This window comes from Salmo salar, chromosome 07 (assembly GCF_965601325.2).
Source record: "Salmo salar chromosome 07, fSalSal1, whole genome shotgun sequence".
Classification (NCBI taxonomy): Eukaryota; Metazoa; Chordata; class Actinopteri; order Salmoniformes; family Salmonidae; genus Salmo; species Salmo salar.
This window is the reverse complement of record NC_138297.1, coordinates 67,069,224-67,081,605: the sequence shown is the minus strand read 5'-3', so window position 1 is coordinate 67,081,605 and position 12,382 is coordinate 67,069,224. Positions and strand designations below refer to the sequence as shown.

Here is a 12,382-nt window from a genome sequence, read left to right as displayed (position 1 = left end):
GAATTTTTTTGTCACGAAATGCGCCATGCTTGTCACCCTTTCGGATAGTGTCTTGAACGCACGAACAAAACGCCGCTGTTTGGATATAACTATGGATTATTTGGGACCAAACCAACATTTGTTATTGAAGTAGAAGTCCTGGGAGTGCATTCTGACGAAGAACACCAAAGGTAATAACATTTTTCTTATAGTAAATCTGACTTTGGTGAGTGCTAAACTTGCTGGGTGTCTAAATAGCTAGCCCTGTGATGCCGGGCTATCTACTGAGAATATTGCAAAATGTGCTTTTACCGAAAAGCTATTTTAAAATCGGACATATCGAGTGAATAGAGGAGTTCTGTATCTATAATTCTTAAAATAATTGTTATGCTTTTTGTGAAGGTTTATCGTGAGTAATTTAGTAAATTGTTAGTAAATTCACCGGAAGTTTGCGGGGGGTATGCTAGTTCTGAACGTCACATGCTAATGTAAAAAGCTGTTTTTTGATATAAATATGAACTTGATTGAACAAAACATGCATGTATTGTATAACATAATGTCCTAGGTGTGTCATCTGATGAAGATCAAAGGTTAGTGCTGCATTTAGCTGTCTTCTGGGTTTTTGTGACATTATATGCTTGCTTGAAAAATGGGTGTCTGAATATTTCTGGCTTGGTACTCTGCTGACATAATCTAATGTTTTGCTTTCGTTGTAAAGCCTTTTTGAAATCGGACAGTGTGGTTAGATTAACGAGAGTCTTGTCTTTAAAATGGTGTAAAATAGTCATATGTTTGAGAAATTGAAGTAATAGCATTTCTAAAGTATTTGAATAACGCGCCACAGGATTCCACTGGCTGTTACGTAGGTGGGACGATTTCGTCCCGCCGACCCTAGAGAGGTTAATCAGAGGCCATATCAGAGCCATTGGCTCCTGGCGGAGTTGATACTACACTGCCTCTGCCTGGGACTCCTTCCATTTGTTAATCTGAGGCCATATCAGAGCCATTGGCTCCCGGCGGAGTTGAGACTACACCGCCTCCATCTGCTTTCTGGTGCCAAAGACCCGGGCAGGCCACCTTGATCTGGTGCCTGAACAGTTCTGAGTTTTCCTTCAGTTGTCTGGGAATGGGGGGGGAAATACAATCAGGGCTACATCCCAAATGGAACCCTATTCCCTAGTCAAAAGTAGTGCACTGTATAGGGAATAGGGTGCCATTTGGGACACAAGAAGAGTGAAGGCTCTATTGAGACCTGGGTTATGAATGCCTTGTTCTGCTCTTCTCTATGGATATCCTGTCTAGATAGACCAGGTTAGATGTCCTCCTGTCTAGATAGACCAGGTTAGATGTCCTCCTGTCTAGATAGACCAGGTTAGATGTCCTCCTGTCTAGATAGACCAGGTTAGATTTAAGCCCTCTCACGTGGTCAGTCACATAGCAGGCCCAGGATTCAGATTAGTGTTCATCTTGTAGAGACCATAGTTAGGATGTTCCATATCTAGATGGACTAATATCACCATGTGATTCATCTGTATTAACTGGAACTAAGAGTGAATGAGTCGTCCGCTTCCCTATTAACCACACAAGCACACACATATTTAACCTCACCACGCACAGTTACTGAGGCAAAGCGGAAACAACAAAAGATCAGCTTTGAAAATAATGCCATAGCAACAGAAACATGAGCTTAGATGACTGCAATGAAGCCAAAACCTGAACAGCTGGAGAAGCCGTTCACCCCCACATCAATCCAGAACCATAGAGAACCAAGTAGTATTGATTCAACCTCTATGGGTTTTACTGACTGAGTGACAACTGACCAATCAGCCACCTCACAATAGGGGGGAAATGAGGTCAAAGGTTGTAACATGCCGGTAGCATCACTTACGTCTTTGTCTGATGGATGTGGGAACATGGACGACTGGCCATAATACATAGTGTCATCAGGGTAGTCGCTCTCCACCCCCTCTACAAACCTCTTTCTGGTAGCACTAAACATGCTGTTAGTCACCTGTAGAGGGAGGAAAGGAGGAAAGGGTTTAGGACACAGGTCACCAACTGCTCGATCGCCATCCACAAGGCATTCCTAGTCGATCAAACATTTATGGAGAAAAGCCAACGATAAAGGCTTGAGCTACATTTTTATTATTATTTGTGTTGCCCTGTTGGCGGTGGGTGCACTTGATTCAGAAGCCCTGTTGGCGGTGGGTGCACTTGATTCAGAAGCCCTGTTGGCGGTGGGTGCACTTGATTCAGAAGCCCTGTTGGCGGTGGGTGCACTTGATTCAGAAGCCCTGTTGGCGGTGGGTGCACTTGATTCAGAAGCCCTGTTGGCGGTGGGTGCACTTGATTCAGAAGCCCTGTTGGCGGTGGGTGCACTTGATTCAGAAGCCCTGTTGGCGGTGGGTGCACTTGATTCAGAAGCCCTGTTGGCGGTGGGTGCACTTGATTCAGAAGCCCTGTTGGCGGTGGGTGCATTTCATTCAGAAGCCCTGTTGGCGGTGGGTGCACTTGATTCAGAAGCCCTGTTGGTGGTGGGTGCATTTCATTCAGAAGCCCTGTTGGTGGTGGGTGCATTTCATTCAGAAGCCCTGTTGGTGGTGGGTGCATTTCATTCAGAAGCCCTGAGCACCAGATAGGCAAAGTGTTCCCATTTTCAACCATTTAATTTGTTTAAAAACACAAACTCCTCCTACCCGGCGGACTGGGAGATCTGTGGCTAAATCAAGTGGACCCAGTGCACTGGCTAATCAGACAGCTCAAATCACCATGCCTACAGCTTCCACGGCCCCAGGCCACAGCAGAGTTTCATACTAGCCTACGTGACATTTCATAACTTAAAACCATGACCAGAGAGAGACTGTCAAAGAATACGGCAAAGAGCTGCTGTTTTTATGAGGGAGTTCATGTCCATGTTTATTCAGCACGGTCACAGTTTTTATTCAACACTATTACAAAACATAAAAAGCTCTTGTCCCTACTTCCACTCGCCCTGCAGCTGAAATGAATGAGTAGTCGTGTGTATCGACAGCCCTTCCCTTTTCTTATTATTAGCAGCTCGTCTTGTCTATTTTAATATCAAGTAATATTTCACTTTCTCTGGTCATAAGATCAACATGAATTAGTGCATGAGACAGATGCAGTGCGACTCGAGTTCCACCGTCAGGTGTAAGACGGCGTCCCCCTCTCTGGTCAGACTCACCGGAGGAAAGGAAACGAGAGCAGGGATCCTCCTCTGCTGCTCTCTCCCTCCCTCCCTCCCTCCCTCCCTCCGCTGAGACTAATGTCGTGTTCAAAACAACAGACTCAGGGGGTGGGGGGGGACTAGATCTGACTGCGAAAAATATTTTGGAGCGGTCATCCAACTGGGCGTTCCAACCTGAAGATCACTGACGTCATGACATGCTCAGCTGTGCCTCACCAGCACTACACCAACTGATGTGTTGTTATCAAAGCTGGAGTTGTGAAATATATGGTTTGAGAAGAACAAGACTGCATATAGTCAATATGCTGTGGTACTGTATTAGGCCTACTGCACCAACCTCATTCCTAAAGGACATTTTTTTTAGGAGGTTAATGGTACATTTTTTAAGTCAATTTTCTTTTTTAAAATCTGAGCGGTAGATCTTGGCTTGCTTTTTGACTGGGAAAGTGATCTGGACTCAGAAAAGGTTGGTGACCACTGGTTTAGGACAACATGGAGTGACTGACAACGAGTGATGATAGCCAATCACAGTCTGGAGCTGGCCATAAGCCCCTCCTCCCTGTCAAAGTCCTTGCCAATAGGAGCCAGGGGTAGGGGTGGACTCGAGGTCCTGGTTGGTCACATAGCTGAGCAGTGGAAGTCATTGATCATAGGAGTTGGAGTCGCTGCTTTGTTGACAACAGCTGACCTGACCTACTGGTGCAGCCAGCTTCAGTGAGGTCAGGTTGTCTTATCTTCCTGAAAACACATGGCTCTATCATGAAAGCACAGAGTATCAACACACACACACACACACACACACACACACACACACACACACACACACACACACACACACACACACACACACACACACACACACACACACACACACACACACACACACACACACACACACACACACACACACACACACACACACGCTCATCTAATAGCATTAGCTTACAGCAGATAAACAGTATTCGGTGCAACGTCACTATCCTTAGCTTTGGATTATGTAAAAGCTTCTCTGAGTAGTGATATTTTTTAAGTGTTTCTTTAATAACTAGCTGGCCAAAAACACAACCAGCTGAAAAGTAGGCCCGGATGCAGTATCTTCGAGTTCCCAGATGCCTTCATATTCAAGCCTACTTTTGAAAATATGTTTTCTACATTTCCCTTTTTGAAGCAAAATTCTCCATCTAGCCTTGTAGCACAAACTAGACATCTCGGACCCATTTTACAGTTTAGGCCCAAGACCGTTGGCTAAGCTAACTAACTCAAAGGGATGAGGCCAAGCAAGAGCATAAAACAAAGCTCAACATCGGGGTTGTTGTGGAGAACAGAAAAATGTATTTTGTCTACAAATCCAGGCCAAGTACACTGTGGAATACAGTAGGCTGCTGGATGACCTTGAGAGGATGTTTGAAAACCAGCTGTAGGACTAGAGAGTAAACTATCATACTGTCAAAATCCCACCAAAATAAAGGAAGAATCCATTAGCACTGACCCAAGACAACATGGTCCACCCTCTGAAGGAACACTAATGGCCTAACTATTTATCTCCCACACCAGCTACCAACAGCCTGTGTTATGACCTTAGACCAAGATGAAAAACCTTCCCAGACTCTCACCAACCCGCTCTACATACACCGAGTAGGCCATTTCCATTCGTCTCACACCACAGCAACTTTGAGCCAGAAGCTCATGACTGAGACTGGCCTACACAACAAGGAACATCTAGGGCGTGTTCATTAGGAGAGTACAACACTCCAGGACACTCTTGGATGTTTAAAACTAAACATAACGGACCGACCTATTTTCAAATAACTGCTCCGTTTTCTGGCCTAAAATTTACATTTTCACTAATAAATCTGCTCCCAAAAACATATTCAAATAACAAGCTGTATCCACCAATCCAAAGAGGAATAGGCGGGCGCTTGACAGCCTGCTGTGGACAACGAATCCCATTGTTGGGGGCGGGGACAAGCATCTGGTCATTACACCCTGTATGTGTGGTGGTGACTAGATGAAGACCAGCCATCAGGACATTAAGGAGTAGGGGGGTAAAGGATGGTGGTGACTAGATGAAGACCAGCCATCAGGACATTAAGGAGTAGGGGGGTAAAGGATGGTGGTGACTAGATGAAGACCAGCCATCAGGACATTAAGGAGTAGGGGGGTAAAGGATGGTGGTGACTAGATGAAGACCAGCCATCAGGACATTAAGGAGTAGGGGGGGTAAAGGATGGTGGTGACTAGATGAAGACCAGCCATCAGGACATTAAGGAGTAGGGGGGGTAAAGGATGGTGGTGACTAGATGAAGACCAGCCATCAGGACATTAAGGAGTAGGGAGGTAAAGGATGGTGGTGACTAGATGAAGACCAGCCATCAGGACATTAAGGAGTAGGGAGGTAAAGGATGGTGGTGACTAGATGAAGACCAGCCATCAGGACATTAAGGAGTAGGGGGGTAAAGGATGGTGGTGACTAGATGAAGACCAGCCATCAGGACATTAAGGAGTAGGGAGGTAAAGGATGGTGGTGACTAGATGAAGACCAGCCATCAGGACATTAAGGAGTAGGGGGGTAAAGGATGGTGGTGACTAGATGAAGACCAGCCATCAGGACATTAAGGAGTAGGGGGGTAAAGGATGGTGGTGACTAGATGAAGACCAGCCATCAGGACATTAAGGAGTAGGGGGGTAAAGGATGGTGGTGACTAGATGAAGACCAGCCATCAGGACATTAAGGAGTAGGGGGGTAAAGGATGGTGGTGACTAGATGAAGACCAGCCATCAGGACATTAAGGAGTAGGGGGGTAAAGGATGGTGGTGACTAGATGAAGACCAGCCATCAGGACATTAAGGAGTAGGGGGGGTAAAGGATGGTGGTGACTAGATGAAGACCAGCCATCAGGACATTAAGGAGTAGGGGGGGTAAAGGATGGTGGTGACTAGATGAAGACCAGCCATCAGGACATTAAGGAGTAGGGAGGTAAAGGATGGTGGTGACTAGATGAAGACCAGCCATCAGGACATTAAGGAGTAGGGGGGTAAAGGATGGTGGTGACTAGATGAAGACCAGCCATCAGGACATTAAGGAGTAGGGGGGTAAAGGATGGTGGTGACTAGATGAAGACCAGCCATCAGGACATTAAGGAGTAGGGGGGTAAAGGATGGTGGTGACTAGATGAAGACCAGCCATCAGGACATTAAGGAGTAGGGAGGTAAAGGATGGTGGTGACTAGATGAAGACCAGCCATCAGGACATTAAGGAGTAGGGGGGGTAAAGGATGGTGGTGACTAGATGAAGACCAGCCATCAGGACATTAAGGAGTAGGGGGGTAAAGGATGGTGGTGACTAGATGAAGACCAGCCATCAGGACATTAAGGAGTAGGGGAGGTAAAGGATGGTGGTGGCAGCAACATGCTGTGGGGATGTTTTTCAGCAGCGGGGACTGAGAGATTAGTCAGGATCGAGGCAAAGATCAACGGTGCAAAGTACAGAGAGATCCTTGATGAAAACCTGCTCCAAAGCGCTCAGGACCTCAGACTGGGGTGAAGGTTCACCTTCCAACAGGATAACAACCCTAAGCACACAGCCAAGACAGCGCAGGAGTGGCTTCGGGACAAGTCTGAATGTCCTTGAGTGGCCCAGCCAGAGCCTGGAAATGAACCCGATTGAACATCTCTGGAGAGACCTGAAAATAGCTGCGCAGTGACGCTACCCATCCAACCTGACAGAGCTTGAGAGGATCTGCAGAGAAGAATGGGAGAAACTCCCCAAATACAGGTGTACCAAGCTTGTAGCGTCATACCCAAGAAGACTTGAGGCTGTAATCGCTGCCAAAGGTGTTTCAACAAAGTACTCAGTAAAGGGTCTGAATACTTATGTAAATTTGATATTTCAGTAGTTTTTTTTATTTTTATAAAATGGGCAAACATTTGTTTTTGTTTTGTGATTATGGGGGTATTGTGTGTAGATTGATAAGGGGGTATTGTGTGTAGATTGATAAGGGGGGATTGTGTGTAGATTGATAAGGGGGGATTGTGTGTAGATTGATAAGGGGGGATTGTGTGTAGATTGATAAGGGGGTATTGTGTGTAGATTGATAAGGGGGTATTGTGTGTAGATTGATAAGGGGGGATTGTGTGTAGATTGATAAGGGGGTATTGTGTGTAGATTGATAAGGGGGTATTGTGTGTAGATTGATAAGGGGGTATTGTGTGTAGATTGATAAGGGGGGATTGCATGTCAATCCGCCATCACCCACCTATTGAGTTGAATATCCTTTCTAGTGGTTCCAAGTCTGCCTGCCTGCCTGCCTGCCTGCCACCAACCAACTGTTCCGTTCAGCAGGTTATCCAGGTCAACAACAAACCCAGGAGGAAACCTCTCTGCCTTTCTTCCTGCATGGTGCCTGTGTTTCACACAACAGCCAATTACAAGCCTGGGAACACCTCACACTATTATATAGACTTGTACCATTTGATAACCCTACTGGTACTACTGATGAAGGCAGCACTGATGAAGTGAGAGGGAACAGGCTTTTTGTATAGACGTGAAAGTATGTAATCTGTCTGCCAAAGAGAGGAGTTCACCACTGTAGATAGATTTTCTAAACAGTTTGGTTCTGGCTGTTAAGGGAGAGGGTTGATGAAAACATCAGACTGAAGTTGGTAGATTCAGAGAACATTGAGTACAATGTCCACAATGGGGCCAGAGTCAGGTAGATGGATGATGTGTCAGTGTTCAGCTGCTTCCTACACGGAGCAGTCCAGTTAGAAAACACACATAAGGTCTTATATAGGCGGGTTGATGTGTATCAGTTCAGAAAGTAGGAGTCATGCTTAGAAAACTCAGCAAACAGGTTATGAAATAAACCTAACATGGCCTGACAGCATCTGTAACAAAACAAAACTGATCGGCTAAGCCAATAATACTGTAATAACAGTGTCACCTATTTTTCATATATCTGTTCTTCTTCAGCCTCGTTCAAAACCACCATCTGCAATTTTAAACATGTCCTATCTATACATAAGTGTCTGGTCCCTGTGAGAGAGATGGGCACCTGGAGTCAGTGTGTGAAGTGGGCATCTTCCTCAGAGCAGCAGGGACTCCCTTCCCGCCTCACCGCCCACCTCCCTCCTTCCCTCCCTGGCTGACTGGCTCCCTGCCCGCCTCCCTCCCCCTCCTCCCTCCCTCCCTGGCTGACTGGCTCCCTGCCCGCCTCCCTCCTTCCCTCCCTCCCTCCCTGGCTGACTGGCTCCCTGCCCGCCTCCCTCCTTCCCTGGCTGACTGGCTCCCTGCCCGCCTCCCCCCCTCCCTGGCTGACTGGCTCCCTGCCCGCCTCCCCCCCTCCCTGGCTGACTGGCTCCCTGCCCGCCTCCCCCCCTCCCTGGCTGACTGGCTCCCTGCCCGCCTTCCTCCCCCCCTCCTTCCCTCCCTGGCTGACTGGCTCCCTGCCCGCCTCCCTCCTTCCCTCCCTGGCTGACTGGCTCCCTGCCCGCCTCCCTCCTTCCCTCCCTGGCTGACTGGCTCCCTGCCCACCTCCCTCCTTCCCTCCCTAGCTGACGGGCTCCCTGACCACCTCCCTCCTTCCCTCCCTGGCTGGCTGACTGGCTCCCTGCTGGAGCTCCAGAGCTGGACACGCCTCAAGACTACCACTCCTACCAGGAACAGTTTCTATCAGTGGACAGTGTACTACAGATAGCACTGTCAGCAGCAGAGACGCCACCTGAGGAGCACCACTCTGACTTCCTCTACCTGACACGGATACATATGTGCTCCACACTAGTGTTGGACGGTATACTGAAACTCGATACTAGAACATGAAAAACGCTCCGGTACTCCAATTTTGTTACTTTCTGTACTTCTGTCAAATGTGTCTCACTGATCAAGCCAGTCAATGTCCCCCTTATTAGCTCCCACCAGGCGTACTGCACTTAGCCTGCACTGGGAGATCAACCTAACATGGCAACAGGGATCTGATCCAGGGGGGGTTGAATATCTCTGCTGTAACCAGGAAGTTTGATCTTGACATTTAGCCACTTAGCTAGCCAGTTAGCAAACCAAATGCATCGCTGGAGCCCTGAGCCGGATAGAATTTATTCAAAACATCAGATATTTTAGAGTTCTTCTTAACCTCATTGTTGGATAGAAGCAGTGGAGAAGCACACAAAATATTTTTTACATTTGTTTTTTTTTAATAGGTATTGAAAAATCATACCATGGGTATTTCAAAATACCCCGGTATAAAACGGTATGTCGTCCCAAGCCTAATGACGGCCGCGCGACCCCGAGTAGGAAACATGGGGGTTTTGTCTCCCATCTCAAAGACTTGTCTGGGACAGCTAAATCATGTAGTGTAGACTGACTTTAGTCTACTTTCCACACGTCTTCTTTTAATGACAGGGACCATTAACCACAACAGCAATTGAGCGGTAGTATATTCTGATAGTCCTAGTCCCCACCATACTGTTCTATGTGCAGACGACATTAACCTGTTAGGGCTAGGGGGCAGTATTGACACGGCTGGATAAAAAAACGTACCCGATTTAATCTGGTTACTACTCCTGCCCAGTAACTAGAATATGCATATAATTATTGGCTTTGGATAGAAAACACTCCAAAGTTTCTAAAACTGTTTGAATGGTGTCTGAGTATAACAGAACTCAAATGGCAGGTCAAAACCTGAGAAGATTCTGTACAGGAAGTACCCTGTCTGACCATTTCTTGGCCTTCTTTGCCATCTCTATCCATTACAAAGGATCTCTGCTGTTACGTGACACTTCCTACGGCTGCCATAGGCTCTCAGAAGGCGGCAAAAAGCTGAATCGTGGCTTTGCAGGCTCTGGCTGAAAAAAAGTAGCGCGTTTGGGTAGTGGCTGGTTACAGTACTGTGAGACTCAGGCGCGTGCCCACGTCGACCGAAAGCTTTGTTTTCTTTCCTCTGTTTACCTAAACGGAGATTCCCGGTCGGAATATTATCGCTTTTTTACGAGAAAAATTGCATTAAAATGGATTTTAAACAGCGGTTGACATGCTTCGAAGTACGGTAATGGAATATTTAGATTTTTTTTGTCACGAATTGCGCCATGCTCGTAACCCTGATTTACCATTTCGGATAGTGTCTGGAACGCACGAACAAAACGCCGCTATTTGGATATAACGATGGATTATTTTGGACCAAACCAACATTTGTTATTGAAGTAGCAGTCCTGGGAGTGCATTCTGACGAAGACAACAAAGGTAATCAAACTTTTGTAATAGTAAATCGGAGTTTGATCAGGGCTAAACTTGGTCGGTGTCTAAATGGCTAGCCGTGATGGCTGGGCTATCTACTGAGAATATTGCGAAATGTGCTTTCACCGAAAAGCTATTTTAAAATCGGACACCTCGATTGCACAAAGGAGTTCTGTATCTATAATTCTTAAAATAATTATGTTTTTTGTGAACATTTATCGTGAGTAATTTAGTAAATTGTTAGTAAATTCACCGGAAGTTTGCGGGGGGTATGCTAGTTCTGAACGTCACATGCTAATGTAAAAAGCTGTTTTTTGTATAAATATGAACTTGATTGACCAAAACATGCATGTATTGTATAACATAATGTCCTAGGTGTGTCATCTGATGAAGATCAAAGGTTAGTGCTGCATTTAGCTGTCTTCTGGGTTTTTGTGACATTATATGCTAGCTTGAAAAATGGGTGTCTGATTATTTCTGGCTGGGTACTCTGCTGACATAATCTAATGTTTTGCTTTCGTTGTAAAGCCTTTTTGAAATCGGACAGTGTGGTTAGATTAACGAGAGTCTTGTCTTTAAAATGGTGTAAAATAGTCATATGTTTGAGAAATTGAAATAATAGCATTTCTAAGGTATTTGAAAATCCCGCCACAGGATTCAACTGTATGTTGCGTAGGTGGGACGAATTCGTCCCACCTAGCCCAGAGAGGTTAAACTGTGACCTCTGGACAGATGTTTCTAAACACATTGGAGTTCCAGACAGATGTGTGCCAGCCAGGCCAGAAGGGCAGTGGCGAGGAAAGGCAGTGGCGAGGAAAGGCAGTGGCGAGGAAAGGCAGTGGCGAGGAAAGGCAGTGGCGAGGAAAGGCAGTGGGTGGAGGGAAGAGAATAATACCAACACCTCAACTCCTGTCCTGACAGAAAGACTGATGTCCCACCATTTAGCTGGAGATAAATCAAGATGGACGCCAGAAGCACATACTGATTAAGTGTCAGGAATCAGAAGTGGACCAGGGCCCACTCGCAGCCAATAACACTACAGTCTGGCTCTCTGTCAAGAGTAGAATACTAGAGCAGGCTATGCTGGGAGGACAAAAGAAAGGTCTTATTCTCCCACTGGAATCAGACAGATCTGGATCTGAGGGACACCAGTCGTCTGTTCTCTGGACTGGTCAAATGTTTTTTACTTGTATTTTCCATATATAAAAACACCTTACTGAAGGGATCTTCAACAGGCCGATCTTTTCTAGAACGGACGGTGGGGAACAGAATTACAAATCATTTGTAGACTACAAATTGACCACAAGAAGAACAATCCGATAATATGACTAAAACAATCATTTCAAACCTTGCTTACATTGTATATGATCACGTGTCTCTCTATCATGCCTGGGAATACTTGGGAACAGATTTCCCAGATTAAAATCACGTGGTGTTTTTACAGTCTTATGGTCCAACAATGAAAAACCAAAAAAATAAACAAAATGGTTCATTTTTATTTGTTAAGAAAAGTTAGGGGGCAAAACAAACCAAGCCGCGGGCACTGAGGGCGTCTGCTGCTTTAAGAGCACCGTTTACAGAACACAGATGACTGAGGGAGCCTGCTGCTTTAAGAGCACCGTTTACAGAACACAGACGACTGAGGGCGTCTGCTGCTTTAAGAGCACCGTTTACAGAACACAGACGACTGAGGGCGTCTGCTGCTTTAAGAGCACCGTTTACAGAACACAGATGACTGAGGGCGTCTGCTGCTTTAAGAGCACCGTTTACAGAACACAGACGACTGAGGGCGTCTGCTGCTTTAAGAGCACCGTTTACAGAACACAGATGACTGAGGGCGTCTGCTGCTTTAAGAGCACCGTTTACAGAACACAGATGACTGAGGGAGCCTGATGGAAGTGGATTAGGGCCGGGCATGTCGTCTCCTCCTCCTGCTGTAGCGACCACAGCTACAGGGTTAATGGCGCTGT

General features: G+C 46.3%; 1 protein-coding gene across 3 annotated transcripts in view; it reads right to left on the bottom strand.

The window, feature by feature from the left end:
* The window catches only part of LOC106593594 (CCR4-NOT transcription complex subunit 2-like), a 77,150-nt gene that overhangs the window by 46,099 nt on the left and 18,669 nt on the right, over positions 1-12,382 (bottom strand). For all 3 annotated transcript variants that reach the window (XM_082977994.1, XM_082977992.1, XM_082977993.1), the window contains exon 2: positions 1,868-1,990. In XM_082977994.1, the coding sequence (XP_082834120.1) occupies positions 1,868-1,990 (123 nt within the window). The remainder of the gene's footprint in view (positions 1-1,867; positions 1,991-12,382) is intronic.